At 38.4% G+C, this 15,766-nt stretch overlaps 1 protein-coding gene and 1 pseudogene across 20 annotated transcripts in view; one reads left to right on the forward strand and one right to left on the reverse strand.

Annotated features, from left to right (window-relative positions):
- PRRC2C (proline rich coiled-coil 2C) overlaps positions 1–15,766 on the reverse strand; it is a 108,123-nt gene that overhangs the window by 63,115 nt on the left and 29,242 nt on the right. For all 20 annotated transcript variants that reach the window (XM_054525470.2, XM_054525490.2, XM_024245684.3 and 17 more), the window contains 7 exons: positions 14,561–14,686; positions 12,609–12,832; positions 8,124–8,206; positions 7,012–7,145; positions 6,844–6,931; positions 5,413–5,554; positions 2,513–2,566 (listed from right to left, as the gene is read on the reverse strand). In XM_054525470.2, the coding sequence (XP_054381445.1) occupies positions 2,513–2,566; positions 5,413–5,554; positions 6,844–6,931; positions 7,012–7,145; positions 8,124–8,206; positions 12,609–12,832; positions 14,561–14,686 (851 nt within the window). The remainder of the gene's footprint in view (positions 1–2,512; positions 2,567–5,412; positions 5,555–6,843; positions 6,932–7,011; positions 7,146–8,123; positions 8,207–12,608; positions 12,833–14,560; positions 14,687–15,766) is intronic.
- LOC112131067 (U6 spliceosomal RNA) lies at positions 10,497–10,597 on the forward strand (annotated as a pseudogene).

The following is a 15,766-nucleotide window of genomic DNA, read 5'->3' on the forward strand; positions in this document are numbered from 1 at the left end:
TGGTAGGCTGAGGCAGGAGGATTGCTTGAGCCCAGGAGGTTTAGGCTGCAATGAGCTGAGATCTTGCTCCAGCCTCAGCAACAGAGCAAGACTCTGTCGTGCAAAAAAAAAAAAAAAAGCCCACATACAAGTCCTTCGTCAGATGGAATATTTTTTTCTGTAACATATCTTTGCATTCTTTGGGAAATGTTCTCCAAAGTCCAACTGACCGGCTGCTTTTCCTTTCTAATTCGTGGCCAAGGTCTTATTTATTGAAGAAAACTTTGTCAGCTCCAAGTTCATGAACACTTGATCTTCTATACTTTTTTCTAGATGTTTTAGTTTTAGTTTCTGTGTATGCAGAAATGTTATAAAGAGCTTTCAGTGGTTATGAGGAGAGGGATTGCTGGAAATTATGGTGATGGTTGTGATATTGTGCAGCTATCACAGTAGGGTGATTAGAGAAGGTCTGGAGACCTGATCATAAGAACGATTTCAGGAAAAGAAAATCTGCTAGTTAGAAAGAAGAACAAGTAAAAAAGTCAGGAAGAGCAATGTGTATGTGGTCAGAACAGCAGATGAAATTAGAAAAGTAGACAAAGATCTGAAAGATCATGAGAAGGACCTGAACAAGGAGTAATGGACCTAATCCATAGTTTTAAAAAGACAACAGCTACTACAGGAGAATATGGGATGAAGGTGGCAAGTGAGCAGGCAGCATAAGAGGAAAGTAGTATCTGTCAAGAACCCACTCCAATAGTTCAAAGGAAATATAAAAGGTGGTAGCAAGTAGTCAGTGTACATCTTAAGGTACAGGTGACAAGCTGCTGATAGATAAAGCTAGATGTAGGGTAAAAAAAGAAGAGTTAAGAGTAACTTCTAAGTTTCAGCCTTAGCAAATATGTGAATGATAATGCCATTACCTGAAATGGGAAAGACAGGAGAAGCAGCACTGTGGGTACGTAGGGAAGGTGGGGGTGTGTGTTATGGTTTGGACATATTTGAGCTGTTTACTAGATCCAAGTGGAGATGTTGAGTTGATTTGTTGAATATATGACTCTTAAAAGTCAGTGCAGAGCTTTTTGGGCTAAATGTACATCTGAATGCCATCAGCTCATAGAAGACATCCCCAAGGAAAAGGATACAGATTTTTAAAATGAACTGAGAAAAAGGCTGAGTGCTCCAACACTCGAAGTGTAGGAGGCCCAGAAGAAATACAAAGCAAAGAAAAACAAAATAGTGAGATGTCTCCGATGCAAGTAGATAAAAAAGTGTTTTAAGGACAGGCCAGGGATGGTGGCTCAAGTCTGTAATTCTAGCACTTTGGGAGGTCAAGGTGGATGTCTTGTCTAGGAGTTCGAGACCAGCCTGGGCATGAAGGTAAGACCCTGTCTCCGCAAAAAATTAGCCTGGCGTGGTGGTGTGCACCTGTAGTCCCAGCTGCTGGGGAGGTGAGAGGACCCCTTGAGCCCAGGAGTCCAGGTGGCAGTGAGCTATGATTACACCACTGCACTCCAGCCTGGGCCACAAAGCAAGACCCTGTCTCTAAAAATATATGCATATACAAAAGAAGGATGGAGAAATCAACTATGTCAATGACTCAGCTGAGATTTAAATGAGATGAAGACAAGAAAACTGAATTTGTCAAGATGGAAGGCATCATTGATTCTGATAATAATAGTTTCAAAGGTAGAGTGGGAAAAGAAAGCATGCATGGAGAGGGCTAATGAGAGAATGAGCAGCAAAAGATGGTAAGTATAAATAGTTCACTAAAAGAATTTCATTGGCCGGGCGCGGTGACTCACGCCTGTAATCCCAGCACTTTGGGGGGCCGAGGCGGGTGGATCATGAGGTCAGGATATCGAGACCGTCCTGGCTAACACGGTGAAACCCCGTCTCTACTAAAAAATACCAAAAAATTAGCCGGGTGTGGTGGCGGGCACCTGTAGTCCCACCTACTCAGGAGGCTGAGGCAGGAGAATGTTGTGAACCCAGGAGGCAGAGGTTGCAGCGAGCCGAGATCATGCCACTGCACTCCAGCCTGGGCGACAGAGCTAGACTCCGTCTAAAAAAAAAAAAAAAAAAGAATTTCACTGATGGGGAACAGAGAAATAGGGTAGACATTGCAATGGGATGGAAGGTAGTGGGATGGAGTAAATGTAAAGAGAGAGGTTTTTGTGAAGTTGTTTGTCTTAAAATATGAGATAACATTATCATAAGTGGAAAAGGATACAAGGAACAAAGTAAAATGTCCTTAGCAGCAAAAACAATAGGAAGAAAAAGTATACGGGCACTGAGATGGAAAAAAAAAAATTATCTCCTAGGTGCTTCTTTTCTTAGTGAAACTTGAAGCATGCTTATCAACTGAGAATGAAAATGAAAAGGATGAAGAATAAGACATGTAAGAGTCACAAGGTAAAAAGTTAGTAACTGTTTCATAAAAGTTTTGAATAAAAAATTTGGTGTTTTTCCACCAAAACAAAAGGTCAAATAAAACATATAATCCATAAACAAGCACTTAGTTAAAATTTACCTGCTGTGCAAGCAACTTTGGAGGTGGTGGCAGATGTGAAGATGTTCCACGTTCCTATTATAAAGAAGAAAGAATTATTCTTATTATTCTGGAGACAGTCTCGCTCTGTCGCCCATGCTGGAGTGCAGTGGCATGATCTTGGCTCACTGCAACCTCTGTTTCCTGGGGCCAAGCAATTCTCATGCCTCAGCCTGCTAAATACCTGGGATTACAGGCGCCTGCCACCACAACCGGGTAATTTTGCATTTTTAGTAGAGACAGGGTTTTGCCATGTTGGCCAGGCTGTTCTCGAACTCCTGACGTCAAGTGATCTGCCTGCCTTAGCCTCCCAAAGTGCTAGGATTACAGATGTGAGCCACTGCACCAGCCTGAAAGAATTACTTAAAAATAACCATAAAAGAAAAAATGTATCTGCCGGGTGCAGTGATTCACACGTGTAATCCCAGCACTTTGGGAGGCCGAGGCAGGCGGATTGCCTAAGGTCAGGAGTTCAAGACCAGCCTGGCCAACATGGCAAAACCCTGTCTCTACTAAAAATACAAATATTAGCCAGGCGTGGTGGTGGGCGCCTGTAATCCCAGCTACTCTGGAGGCTGAGACAGGAGAACTGCTTGAACCTGGGAGGCGGAGGTTGCAGTAGGCCAAGATCATGCTACTGCACTCCAGCCTGGGTGACAGAGCAAGACTCCGTCTCAAAAAAGGAAAGAAAAAGAAAAGATATGTATCTATTAGAAATATTTCAGCCGGGCACGGTGGCTCATGCCTGTGAGCCTAGCACATCAGGAGGCCAAGGCGGGCGGATCGCAAGGTCAGGAGTTAGAGACCAGCCTGGCAAACATGGCAAAACCTGTCTCTACTAAAGATACAAAAATTAGCCAGGCATGGTGGCGGGAGCCTGTAATCCCAGCTACTTGGGAGGCTGAGGCAGAAGAATCGCTTGAACCTGAGAGGCAGAGGTTGCAGTGAGCGGAGATCATGCCACTGCATTACAGCCTGGGAGACAGATCAAGACTCCATCTCAAAAAAAAAAAAAAAAAAGATATATTTCTGAATGTACTGATTTTCTCAATACCATAAGATTGCTAAACATCTTTCTCCTTCTCTCTTTTTAAATAAAAGCATGTCACTCATTACAAGATTACTTTCTATGCAATCACTCTGCTATTTCAATAAGGTTAGAATCTTAAATGCACTTTACAATAAAAATTTTAGCCAGGCGTGGTGGCTCACACCTGTAATCCCAGCACTTTGGGAGGCTGAGGTGGGTGGGTCATTTGAGGCCAGGAGTTCAAGACCAGCCTGGCCAACATGGGGAAACCCCAGCCCTACTGAAAATACAAAAATTAGCCAGGTGTGGTGGTGCACCACTGTAGTCCCAGCTAGTTGGGAGGCTGAGGCACAAGAATCTCTTGAGCCCAGGAGGTGGAGGTTGTAGTGAGCCAAGATCGTGCAACTCCACTCCAGCCTGGGTGAAAGAGTAAGGCTCTGTCTCAAGAGGGAAAAAAAGAATTTTAGTCTAGCTGTTCTGGAATTCTGATCCAGCAAATCTGACTGAGGAGATCTATACCTCTAATTACTAAATTTTATTTATGTAAGCTCAATTCTTTTCTAGTGGCAAACTAAAAATATGAGATTTATCTTAAGAAAATCTAAAACATAATGGAACAAAATATATGAAACATTCACTTGCTAATATAAACTGTCACATAAACTGTCATATGACTGTCACAAAAAAAGTCAAAGACATCAAGACATATTCCATCTATTCCTCTATTCTTTCATGAAAAATTCTCATTCCCCATTATGCCAATAAGTAAAAAGTCACACAAAAAATTTATTAAAATGTTATTTTAAAAATTCTTCTTTTTCAGGATTCATAAATTTATTCTTCAATGGATCATCAAGGCCTTAAGATTAAAACCCTCATACAGTATACATTTTTAAGAAGTGGTTCTTACATAGCTCTCTTACCTCTCTCCCATACCAAACTACTTAGAATTTCTTGAATGTGCCATGTTTTCTCATACTTCTCTACATGTGTTTCCACTGCTTATAACAGCTATGTTCCCTTTGTATACTGCCTAAATCATGCTTGTTTAAGAATTAGCTCAAGTACTTAGTCTTCTGCAGCCTTCTACCTTAAATGAATTCTCGAAGAACTTATTTTGTACCGTCTATGATTATGCCACTTAGCACACTGTAACTGCTTACTGACTTTTTTTCCTGTCAAGGAAACTATTAGCTACCTCCTTTTAGCCCTCAGAAAGGACAAGTTCCTCCATCTATTTTGTATGAATCCAACAAATACTTGCTAACTATACTGATTCCTTAATAAAGAGATAAGTGGACTCCCTTGAAAGTAGCCCTTTTTATTCCCAGTTTACAATGCAGCTTTTGCAACCCTTTACCATCTCAAAAGTGGGATCAAATATCTGTTGCACACACATTTCCCTTCATTCACAATGTTCTTCAAAATGATTCAGACTTTAGATCTCCCTACTCACTATGTGATTTCCCTACAGATAGTGTACCATTCACACAAAAAGACTGACTAGTATTTAAGTATTCAATAAACCATAAAGCACTTCAGCAATGTTTATTTTATTTTAGAAAAATACTATCCCTACACTTTGCTATGACTGAGCTATAACGTAAGGTAAAAAAAAGGTGAAGCTTTAGTTTTCACTTGATAATTTTAGCTACTGTATTGATAATTCCGGTTAAATGCAATAAAAATTATGATAGATTCAAGACTATTCAAGAAAAAAATACACAGTTTCCTTTTTCTAAGTCCCATTCCACTCTGTGGTAAGAATAATTATCCATAGTATTACACAGTAATTACACCGTAATTATAATAATTATTTGCAATAACAAGGATCTCCATGAGTCCAACAAACCTGATTAAATGAAGGTCCTTTCCCACAGGGAACTTTTGCTACTGACAGTTGGGCAGGTATTTGAGAAGATTTAGCGTTGGAAACTTCATCTGTTTCTTTTTTGTTTTCATTGTTTTCAGAGGCTTTTGAACCTTGATCCTCACTGAAAAATCAAAATGCAGAAGAAATAAAGTGGACCAACTGTATCATAAGTACACACATTATTTTTGCAATTAAAAAAATTATTTCTGTATGGTTTCTGGGGGGGGAATATATTAAGGAATGAGATGGGTGTGTGACCCATTAGTGCTAATTTGTTCTTTCAATAAATATATACTATGAAAGTGCAATACAGTAGTTGTCAAATCTAAACACATACGTCAGGCATATATCCTGGCAAAAGAATATAATCACATAATTTCCTATCTCCTCTATGTAAGAAATACAATCCAAATATAACTGGATAATATTGGAATTATTATTTAACTGCATTCTAATTTATTCTGATTTAATAAAAAGATAAATCAAACTACAGTATTTTTTCAAAGCCACAACAAACCACAGGTATCTCTCAAATAATCATAAAACGATGTTTGTCACAATGCCATAACTAAAAAATTATACCAAATGTGCTTACAAACTTCCATATATTTTAAAAGCCCAACTTTTATGATATATAACCCATATATTCCTGACTGGCGCTCCAATATTCCAGAATGAAGGAAAAAGAAATAAAAAGCTCCCCATTTTCCAAGGCCCTAATGCAGTTTACTAAGTTTTAAGAAATCGAGGACCTGAAGCAGCTGTAGTAACCCAGGGAATTATTCTCCAATTTTGTAAATACAGACCAGGTCAAGCAAGTAACAGTTTAAAATTGTTCCTAATACCAATTCTCAAAAGACCTCCAAACCAGGTGCCAAGCATCTAAATATCTTTTTTTTTGAGATACAGTCTTGCTCTGTCACCCAGACTGGAGTGCAGTGGCATGATCTTGGCTCACTGCAACCTCCACCTCCTGGATTCAAGTGATTCTCCTGCCTCAGCCTCCTGAGTAGCTGGGATTACAGGCATGCACCACCACGCCTGGATAATTTTTGTATTTTTAGTAGAGACGGGGTTTCACCATGTCGACCAAGCTGGTCTCGAACTCCTGACCTCAAGTGATCTGCCTGCCTCAGCCTCCCAAAGTGCTGGGATTACAGAGGTTAGCCACTGCACCCAGCCCTAAATGTTTTTAAATAAACTTTCTTGAGACACATCAAATTTTAATTCCTTGATTAGCTGTATACTGTATTAATCTAGCTCATTAAGCACCCTCTATTCAGTAAAACTGAGAATATATAAATTCTACAAATAACAAACAATTGTCTATTAATAAAGCCTCTCTGCATAAGTAGCTAATATTGTATCAACAAATTCATACTGTTATTAGTAAAAGATATCACAACTTACCTGTTATTCTCTTTAGGACTGTTACTTCCTTGTTCATCATCATCACTGAAATTCAGTTGCTCTGTATAATCTACTTCCATCTGAGCACCTATTAAATTAAGGAAAACTCAGACTGGCTGCTTGAAAGCATCTAACAATTTAAAGGGCTTAATTAATTTTGCCTCTTACCTGCCCAACCTTCATCAGCTTCAGCATCTAGGTTATCAAATTTATCAAGCTCCTTCAGTTCTGATGCACTAAGAATGGATGGGCGTTCAGGCTCAAAGGCCCATGAAGGAGGTGGGCCTCTTCCTCGAAGGCCTCTAATGAAAGGCAGGTCATGGAAAAGATACAAAAGTTTATGATACTAAACTGGGAGAATACTAAAGGATTGGAATTTAGTTCATTTCAACATTAGTGTTTTCTACACCAAGATACCTAGTATGTTCTGCATTGACATGTGTATGAAAAAATTAATATTAATATGCAATTATAGGATAATATGTAACTCTTAAGTAACAGCTGACAAACTTTTTAAGAATTCTCAAATATTTAAGATAAAACAAATATATGCTAAAGGATAATGATATGAATAAAACTAACTTCAAAATACATAATTTTGAGGAAAATAATTCAAGAGGATGTTCAAGTCTCATATGATAAGCAAAAAAAAAGAAAAAGAAAAGAAAATGGGGAGTCCAAAATATGAAAGGAAGAAGAGAAAAACAAGTGTCATCAATTTTAGGGCCGTGTTTTTCAGTTTTCTTTTTTTTCTTTTTTTTTTTTGAGATGGAGTCTTGCTCTGTCGCTCAGGCTGGAGTGCAATGGCACAATCTTGGCTCACTGCCACCTCCGCCTCCCGGGTTCAAGCAATTCTCCTGCCTCAGCCTCCCGAGTAGCTGGGATTACAGGTGCACGCCACCATGTCCAACTAATTTTTTTGTACTTTTTTTAACAGAAACAGGGTTTCACCATGCTGGCCAGGCTGGCCTTGAACTCCTGACCTCAGGCAAATCGCCCACCTCCGCCTTCCAAAGTGCTGGGATTACAGGGGTGAGCCACCGTCCCCGGCCTGGTTTTCAGTTTTCAAAATCCTATGTAAATTAATTTAAATGCTTAAAAGAATGAATTATTTCTGTTCTGTCTTATAAGAGTTAGCTAATTATTTATTAATGACAACTGTACTGTGAGGATAGGAAAACAATCAAATACACAACTCAGAATCACACAATCCACTCAACCTTCAGGAAATCTTAACAAGCATATATTCCTTATAGACTTTAATCATTTAACAGCCTTACTTGTTTGTTTCAGATAAAGAAGGTGGGAATCTCATGGGACCATGTAGAGGAGGATATGTCATCCTCGGATACTGTTGGAACATCTGAATGAAGGAAACAAAAAATTTTGATAAATTTAGCAACCCAGTTATTTAAAAAAATTATATATATATATATATATATATAAAAAAAAATCTGAGCCTAGGCCTGAAGTTATAATTTACAGAAACAATGATTAAAGTGAATAAAACTATTAATAACTGTTATCTGTTCATCCTCAGTAGCAACCCATTTCCAAGGCCATTGCCACTACCAACTCTTTACAAATAGAATAACTAGAGCACATATGAAAAACTTCTGTATTATATTAATAAAATTACATTAAAGTAACTGTATCAACAAGATATGTACACATTAAAGTAACTGTATCAATGAGATATGTAATGTAAAATTACATTAAAGTAACTGTATCAACAAGATATAAATTACATTAAAGTAACTGTATCAACAGGATATGTACACACATGCACCCCAGCAAACGCAAAGTGAAAATATTTGAAAAGCAAATGCTGTTGGCCTTCCTCCATAAGCAGGAGTAGAATAATTAGAGGCAGATTTGTGGATAAGGAGGATAACATCATTCCCCAGCCCCAGCACCTCAAAAAGAAAAATGTAGGGGTGGCAGGGGTGGGGAAGAAGAACTCAGCTCAGATAAAATTAAGAGACAGTCCACAATCCAAGGAAGTGAGTTGGAAAAGGGGGACAGAGAGCTACCCAGAAATTTTCTATGGATATGGCATAGGTGAATTCTCAATCAAGTTACTGCACAGATGATCATTATAAACTGTCCCAAACAGGTCCAGATACTGTTCTCTCTAGGAACTTGGCTCTGGGAAACTAAACTTAAGACATAAGATAGATTCTGAGAATGAATAACACCAAGGGATTCATCCTATGATTTTGAAGGGAAGAAGTGTCAAAGAACGGCTTGGTCACTGACTATATGCTTATATCCAAGTCAAATTATGTAAATAATAGGAAATTATATTACTGTAAAAACATAATTTATATCCTGAAATAGAAGACTAGTTTTTCTAAAAAGTAAGTAGTAACTGTGTGTTAGATAAGAAAATTACCTTACATTTGAAGTAAGGCTATGTTTATATGATTATGCTGTCTAAAGAAGAAATCTCTCAGCCAGGTGCAGTGGCTCATGCCTGCAGTCCCAGCACTTTGGGAGGCCGAAGTGGGCAGATCACAAGGTCAGGAGATGGAGACCATCCTGGCTAACATGGGGAAACCCTGTCTCTACTAAAAATACAAAAAAATTAGCTAGGTGTGGTGGGCGTGCCTGTAATCCCAGTAACTCAGGATGCTGAGACACAACAATCACTTGAACCGAGGAGGCGGAGGTTGCAGTGAGCTGAGATCACACCACTGCACTCCAGCCTGGCGACAGAGCGAAACTCCGTCTTTATTAAAAAAAAAAAAAAAAAAAAAAAAAAAGAGAGAAGAGAGAAGAAATTTCTCTTAAGTCAGGTTGAAGCAATGTTAATTAAGTCAAGCAACAGCTGAAACTCAGCTGGGGAAACTTTGAGGGATACTCTGGAGAATTTTCAGTTGCATCACACTTCTATACTGAAGTTAATAAAGACACTACTGGAGGCATATGTTCATAGCTAAAGTTGCATTAAATCCTTCATCTGGTCATTCCAGACATAACTTCATGTGGTCTTAAAAAACGCTTAAAGTCTAGGAATTTGCCAGAAAATTCATTTTAGAAACAAATTTTAAATTCTCAGTATACAGTAGTGATATTTAAATGTTTTTGTTAATTAGTGGAACACTTTATTCAAATATAATCACTGATGAAAGTGGGAATGATGCCCACGTGGTCTCTCCTCTTTCCTATCCTACCCCCTCTCACCTGAAAGTTCAGGGGTCTTGGGTAGCACAATTTGAAAACGATTAGAAAAAAAGTAACTGGGTATAAATCATTTTTCAAGGCCAGGTCAGCATACTCCCAAACTTCTTTTAGGAAAACATTTAACGGCCAGGCACGGTGGCTCACGCCTGTAATCCCAGCACTTTGGGAGGCCGAGGTGGAAGGATCACCTGAAGTCAGGAGATTGAGACTAGCCCAGCCAACATGGTGAAACCCTGTCTCTACTAAAAATACAAGAATTAGCTGGGCGTGGTGGTGTGCCCCTGTAATCCCAGCTACTTGGAAGGTTGAGGCGGGAGAATCGCTTGAACCTGGGAGGTGGAGGCTGCAGTGAGCCGAGATGGTGCCACTGCACTCCAGCCTAGGCGTCAGAGTGAAAAACATTTAACAAGTAATTGTATTTAATCATTCATTTCCCTCTGTTAGTCTAGAATGATTAAAAAATAGTAATGTATATGCTCACTTTGGCAGCAAAATTGGAACAATACAGAGATTAGCACAGCCCCCGCATAAAAATAACATACAAATTCATGAAGCATTCCATATTTTTAAATAAAATCAACAATATGAAGGAATGGAAAATATGATGGATATTTAGGATTCAAACATTAGGAGTTAAACAACAAACTAAATAAATATGACCTAGATTTTTGTTTCCTATGAGAGTAATGAGTCTTCGGTAAAACTAAATGGATGTATCCAGGCACATGTGACTTGCTCTACAACTTTACGTTGGGCTGAAAGTAAACAAAGAATGAGGACACCAAATCTAATAATTTAGAAAATGTGGTGGGAGGGCAGGGGTGAGTGCTAGAGTATATAATAAATGAAATTAAAGATAGAAACAACAAAATCCAAAATCTGAGGAACTTCACAGGTTAACAAATTATAACACATAAGCTCAAAAGGAAACAGGAGATGGAAATATCTATAGATAACAAGATTCTTAAAAGAAATATGAACCAATCTCAACGAATGGATGTTGCCTGGATCCTAATTATGAGACAATTACTGGAATACTAACATAATATTTGAGAATATCAAGGAATTAGTTTTCTTTTTACGTATAACAGCATTGCAAACTTTCTCCCCAAGTCTTTATCCTTTAAAATAGAACTTAAAATATTTACTGATGAAATATCTTGGATTTGCTTTAGTAATCCAAAGTGGTAGGAAAAGAGCGGGCATGGTGACTCATGCCTATAATCCCAGCACTTTGGGAGGCTGAGGCGGGTGGATCACTTGAGGTTAGGAGTTCAAGACCAACCTTGCCAACATGGCAAAATCCTGTCTCTACTAAAAATATAAAAATTAGCCAGGTATGGTGGTGGGCGGCTATAATCTCAGCTACTCAGGAGGCTAAGGCTAGGTTAATTGCTTGAACCTAGGAGGCAGAGGTTGCAGTGAGCCGACATCATGCCACTGCACTCTAGCCTGGGTGACACAGCGAGACTCTGTTTCAAAAAAAAAAAAAAAAAAAATGGTAGGAAAAGAGGTAGATTCATTGCACTGTTATCTTTATTTTTGTACATGTTTAAAATTTTCCATTAAAAAAAAGTTTAAAGGCCAGGTGAGGTGGCTCATGTCTGTAATCCCAACACTCTGAGAGGCCAATGTGGGCAGACTACTTGAGGCCAGGAGTTCAAAACCAGCCTTGCCAACAAGGCAAAACCCCATCTCTACTTAAAAAAAAAAAAAAAAAAAAAAGCCAGGTGTGGTGGCACATGCCTGTAATTTCAGCTACTCGGGAGGCGGAGGCACAAGAATTGTTTGAACCCAGGGGCAGAGGGTGCAGTGAGTTGAGATCATGCCACTGTACTCCAGCCTAGGCGAAAGAACAAGACTCTGTCTCCAAAAAAAAAAAAAAAAAAAAAAAAAAATTGAAAAAAATTGAAAAAAATATTAAAAGTACACAAATAAAAACTCTGAAACTACAGCAAGTGTTCTTTATCATTTTTTCCATGAACCACCCCTTTGGCAGTCTGATGAATCCTATGGACCTATGGACCTCCTCTCAGGAAAACATTTTAAATGTATAATGTAAAATACAAAAATATTGCAAAGAAGAACAATTACATTAAACAGAATTTTAGTGTTATTGTTCTCTGTATTTACAAAATAAATCTGTGGTATGGTAATGTATGTGCTTCTTTATGAGATCATTATCTATGGGTCTAATAATTATTTTGAAGTAATGTTGAATGTAATGTGATATGAAAATATCTACAATCCCTGTTAATAATAAAGATACTGCTGATACTCCTGTGATTTGTTTCCTATCTGGTACAACTACACTTAACCAAATAAAACAGCTAGGTGTTTTTGCTAAGAAACACTGCGTGGTAACCAGTTCCCCGGATAGCCCAAATGATCTCTATCTTCTGGTGTTTACACCATGTGTAGTCCCTTCTCACAATATACCGTACAATAAAAGAGAATGCTAATTTTTAGTTAGATGTTAATGAAAATGAAGACCTAAACTCTTCCCTATAACAATTCGCTCCTTGGACCCCAGATCAAAAACCACTTGTTTGACTGTTTGTTCATTTAACAATACTCACATAAGGAGGCATCATAGCTCTATACTGGGAAGCGAGAGCAGCCTGCTGTCCATTCAGTTTAGCCTGTGGAGGACCACAAGCTATCCTCTTTTCCACCACTTTGAGGATATCATTTTGCTCTGATGTTCCAGCTGTGCTTTCATCCTGGCCAGGGAGCTTTTCATCTTGATCAGATGAAGAAGGTGAGCCAGCAGCCTTACCACCATCTCTCCAACAAGCAACATCTAGTATGAAGGCAGAGAAAAAAGGAAAAACATAAAAATTTGAAAATGGAACAAAGTGAAACCAAAATGTGTTTCAGGAAAATGAAAGCAAGTAAGCAGAGTGAAAGAGCAGGCAAAGTCTAATCCAGGTCCTACTAATGCTTTCAAGTTGTTTGGGTAGTAGTGGCTTCCAAAGTGGAGAGGATGTACCTCAGAGGGTGTCACCACAAGCAAATACTGGGGTGGGAGAAGAAAATATTGGAACTTCTCTATGAAGCTTTATCAATATTTGGTATAGAGATTAAAATCACTGTTCTCCATATATCAGATGGCCACGTTTCAGAGTGACACACCTGAGGTTTCCTGAGGGAAGGAAGATGGGACTTCTACAATCTGGAAGGGTTGACAGTGATATTCTCATTTGTCTGTTCCCAGTATATCATTGCTAGTTACAGATGCCCCCAAGTGAACAGATTGCGTGAAATTATCTGGTGTAATTACACTTAACCAAATAAAACAGCCAAGTGGTTTTGCTAAGAAACACTGCATGGTAACCAGTCTGCTGGATAGCCCAAATGATCTTTATCTTCTGGTATTTACACTAAGTATAGTCCCTTCTCACAATATAGCAGGGTTGGTCTGTGTAACCTGTAGAATTTGGCAGAAGTGATAGCATGTCCCTCTCCAGATTAAGTTATTAAAGACTGTGGGCTTCTGTCTTGGGTGGAGGGTGTCTGTCTCTCATCATGTATTCTGCAGAAGCCATGTCATAAGCAGCCCCACTAAGAGACCACGAAACTAAAGAGCCAACAGTTACACCAGTCAGTTTGGAAGTACAGCCCCAGTCAAGTCAGCTTCAGACAGCTTCATTGCAGCTTTGAGAGAGAGTCCCTTGGCAAGAACCTCAAGCTAAACTGACCCTGGATTCCTGACCTTCAGATACAGTGGGATATCATAAGTATAGTTCAGTTTGTTGTTTTACATTGCTAAATTTGTTATGCAGCAATAGATAACTGGTGAAAATTCAACTGAACAAAAAAATAGAGGAGTCAGCACATCTAATACAAATGCACCAACCACATTATGACGCTTGAAAAGTAAGATTTTGATTTATTTAGATCTGACAAGAGCCAAAAAATGTGAAATATATCAGGTTATTAGAAATATGGAATTTGTAAACACTTCTGTCATAGACGAACCTCCCCATGTAAACAAGGTCCTTTAAGATACTTGGTAATGACAATATGAAGCTATCACAATTAAGAAGACATTTAAAAATCCCTCGAACATTTTATACTTCTATTTTTAGTTTTTGCTTTGTAACGTACATAAACTATCCCTCACTATCCAAAATCATTTGTTTCCTCAGTTTGAGCTCAGAAAGTGAGGAACCACCGAATATTAATACAGTAGTAAGTAAATAGTTATATATTAGGGAAGCTTGCTCAAAAACTAATATAAAAAAATCCAAATATTGGTATACATGAAAGTCACCTGGACATCTTGTTAAAATGTAGATTTCGCTTTAGTAATTTGGATGCAAGGCCCAAGATGACACATTTCTAACATGTTCTCAAGTTATGGTGATACTGTCGGTGCAAAAATCATACCTGAGTAGCAAGTGACTACAGTACAAAGTCTGCCTTTTCAAACTAGGCAAATAATATATACAACAGCAAGCAGGAGGTTGTATTGCAAGATAATACACAAATATGATCTCATTTTGTATTAAAGAGAAAGTACTCTTACTTGGTGGACGTAAACTGGGTCCAGGTCCATAGTTGTCATCACTTGTTTCCTTTTCTTTTTTTTCCTGATCCCCAGCTGCCTGCAGGCTGGGAAATTCTTGTTGAAACTGACTATTCACTTGGATTCCTATAGATTTTTTTTAAAAAAACATTAAAGGTAACTTTTATACTGAAGATAATACAAACCACTCTCCCAGGATAGAGCTCTCTGCCTCTTTCTCATAAATTATTCCACATTTCAGTGATGACTATTCATAGCCATAAAACTTTAAAATTCATCTAGACTCCTTTGAAAAGCTAATGATCAGCCATGAGGAGATGAAAGTCTAAGACAGTAATCTACCAGTACCATTCCAGAGGACTCATTTAAGATGACCACGCAAGTGAAGAGCTTCTCTTGTTTCTCTTTCATTATGACTCCTTACATTTTCAATACACATCAAATTCCTTTGCTAAGAATTCTCAGAATTCGTTCAAATCATATTATTGAAATAGTGTTTGACGAATAAACTCTCCAAGATCAAGATGAGGCTAAAATGCTTTTATTTAATTTACTGCTTCATCTACTTTACTTTGATTTAATTTACAGCTGAGATTATTACACCTCACTATTCACCCAACTTCCTATCTACCTATTTTTTTGTACTTCTATAAATTAAAAGACCTAGTTTTATTAGCTTGAGGGCCCAGATTGGTTCTTCCATAGAATGTTTTTTAGACAGTTCCTGTTTTGAAAGTGGGAAAACTAAATTCTGCTGGGGATTCCATCATTCCCTGGGGGAAAGGGGAATATTACAGCAGTGGTGCTTTATGGCTACTTTCTAGCTCTTCTCCTCTCAGGAATCGTGGTAGCATGTCTGAAACAGGAGAGGTTGGGGACACAGATGAAAAATGAGTATGGTTTCTAACAATCTATGCGATGGCTAGATACTTTGAAGGTACAAACTTTGCTTGGATATGTAGGGGTAAAGATAAAATAATGTGGGGCAGAGGGTACCTTAAAGACTCCTTTTCTTAACCAATATCATTGACTCATACATGGCTCTTGACAATGGAATTTAGCTAGCCCAAGAGATTTTTTAAAAAACCTTTTTAAGAGCCTCGAGTATATCCTTTAACAATGCTTTATGGCTCTACCAAAACACAGTCCACCCCTTATCTCCTGCATGGCTGTTCAGTAACTATCAAGCCTAGGCAGTTTCCCCAA

This window comes from Pongo abelii, chromosome 1 (assembly GCF_028885655.2).
Source record: "Pongo abelii isolate AG06213 chromosome 1, NHGRI_mPonAbe1-v2.0_pri, whole genome shotgun sequence".
NCBI lineage: Eukaryota > Metazoa > Chordata > Mammalia > Primates > Hominidae > Pongo > Pongo abelii.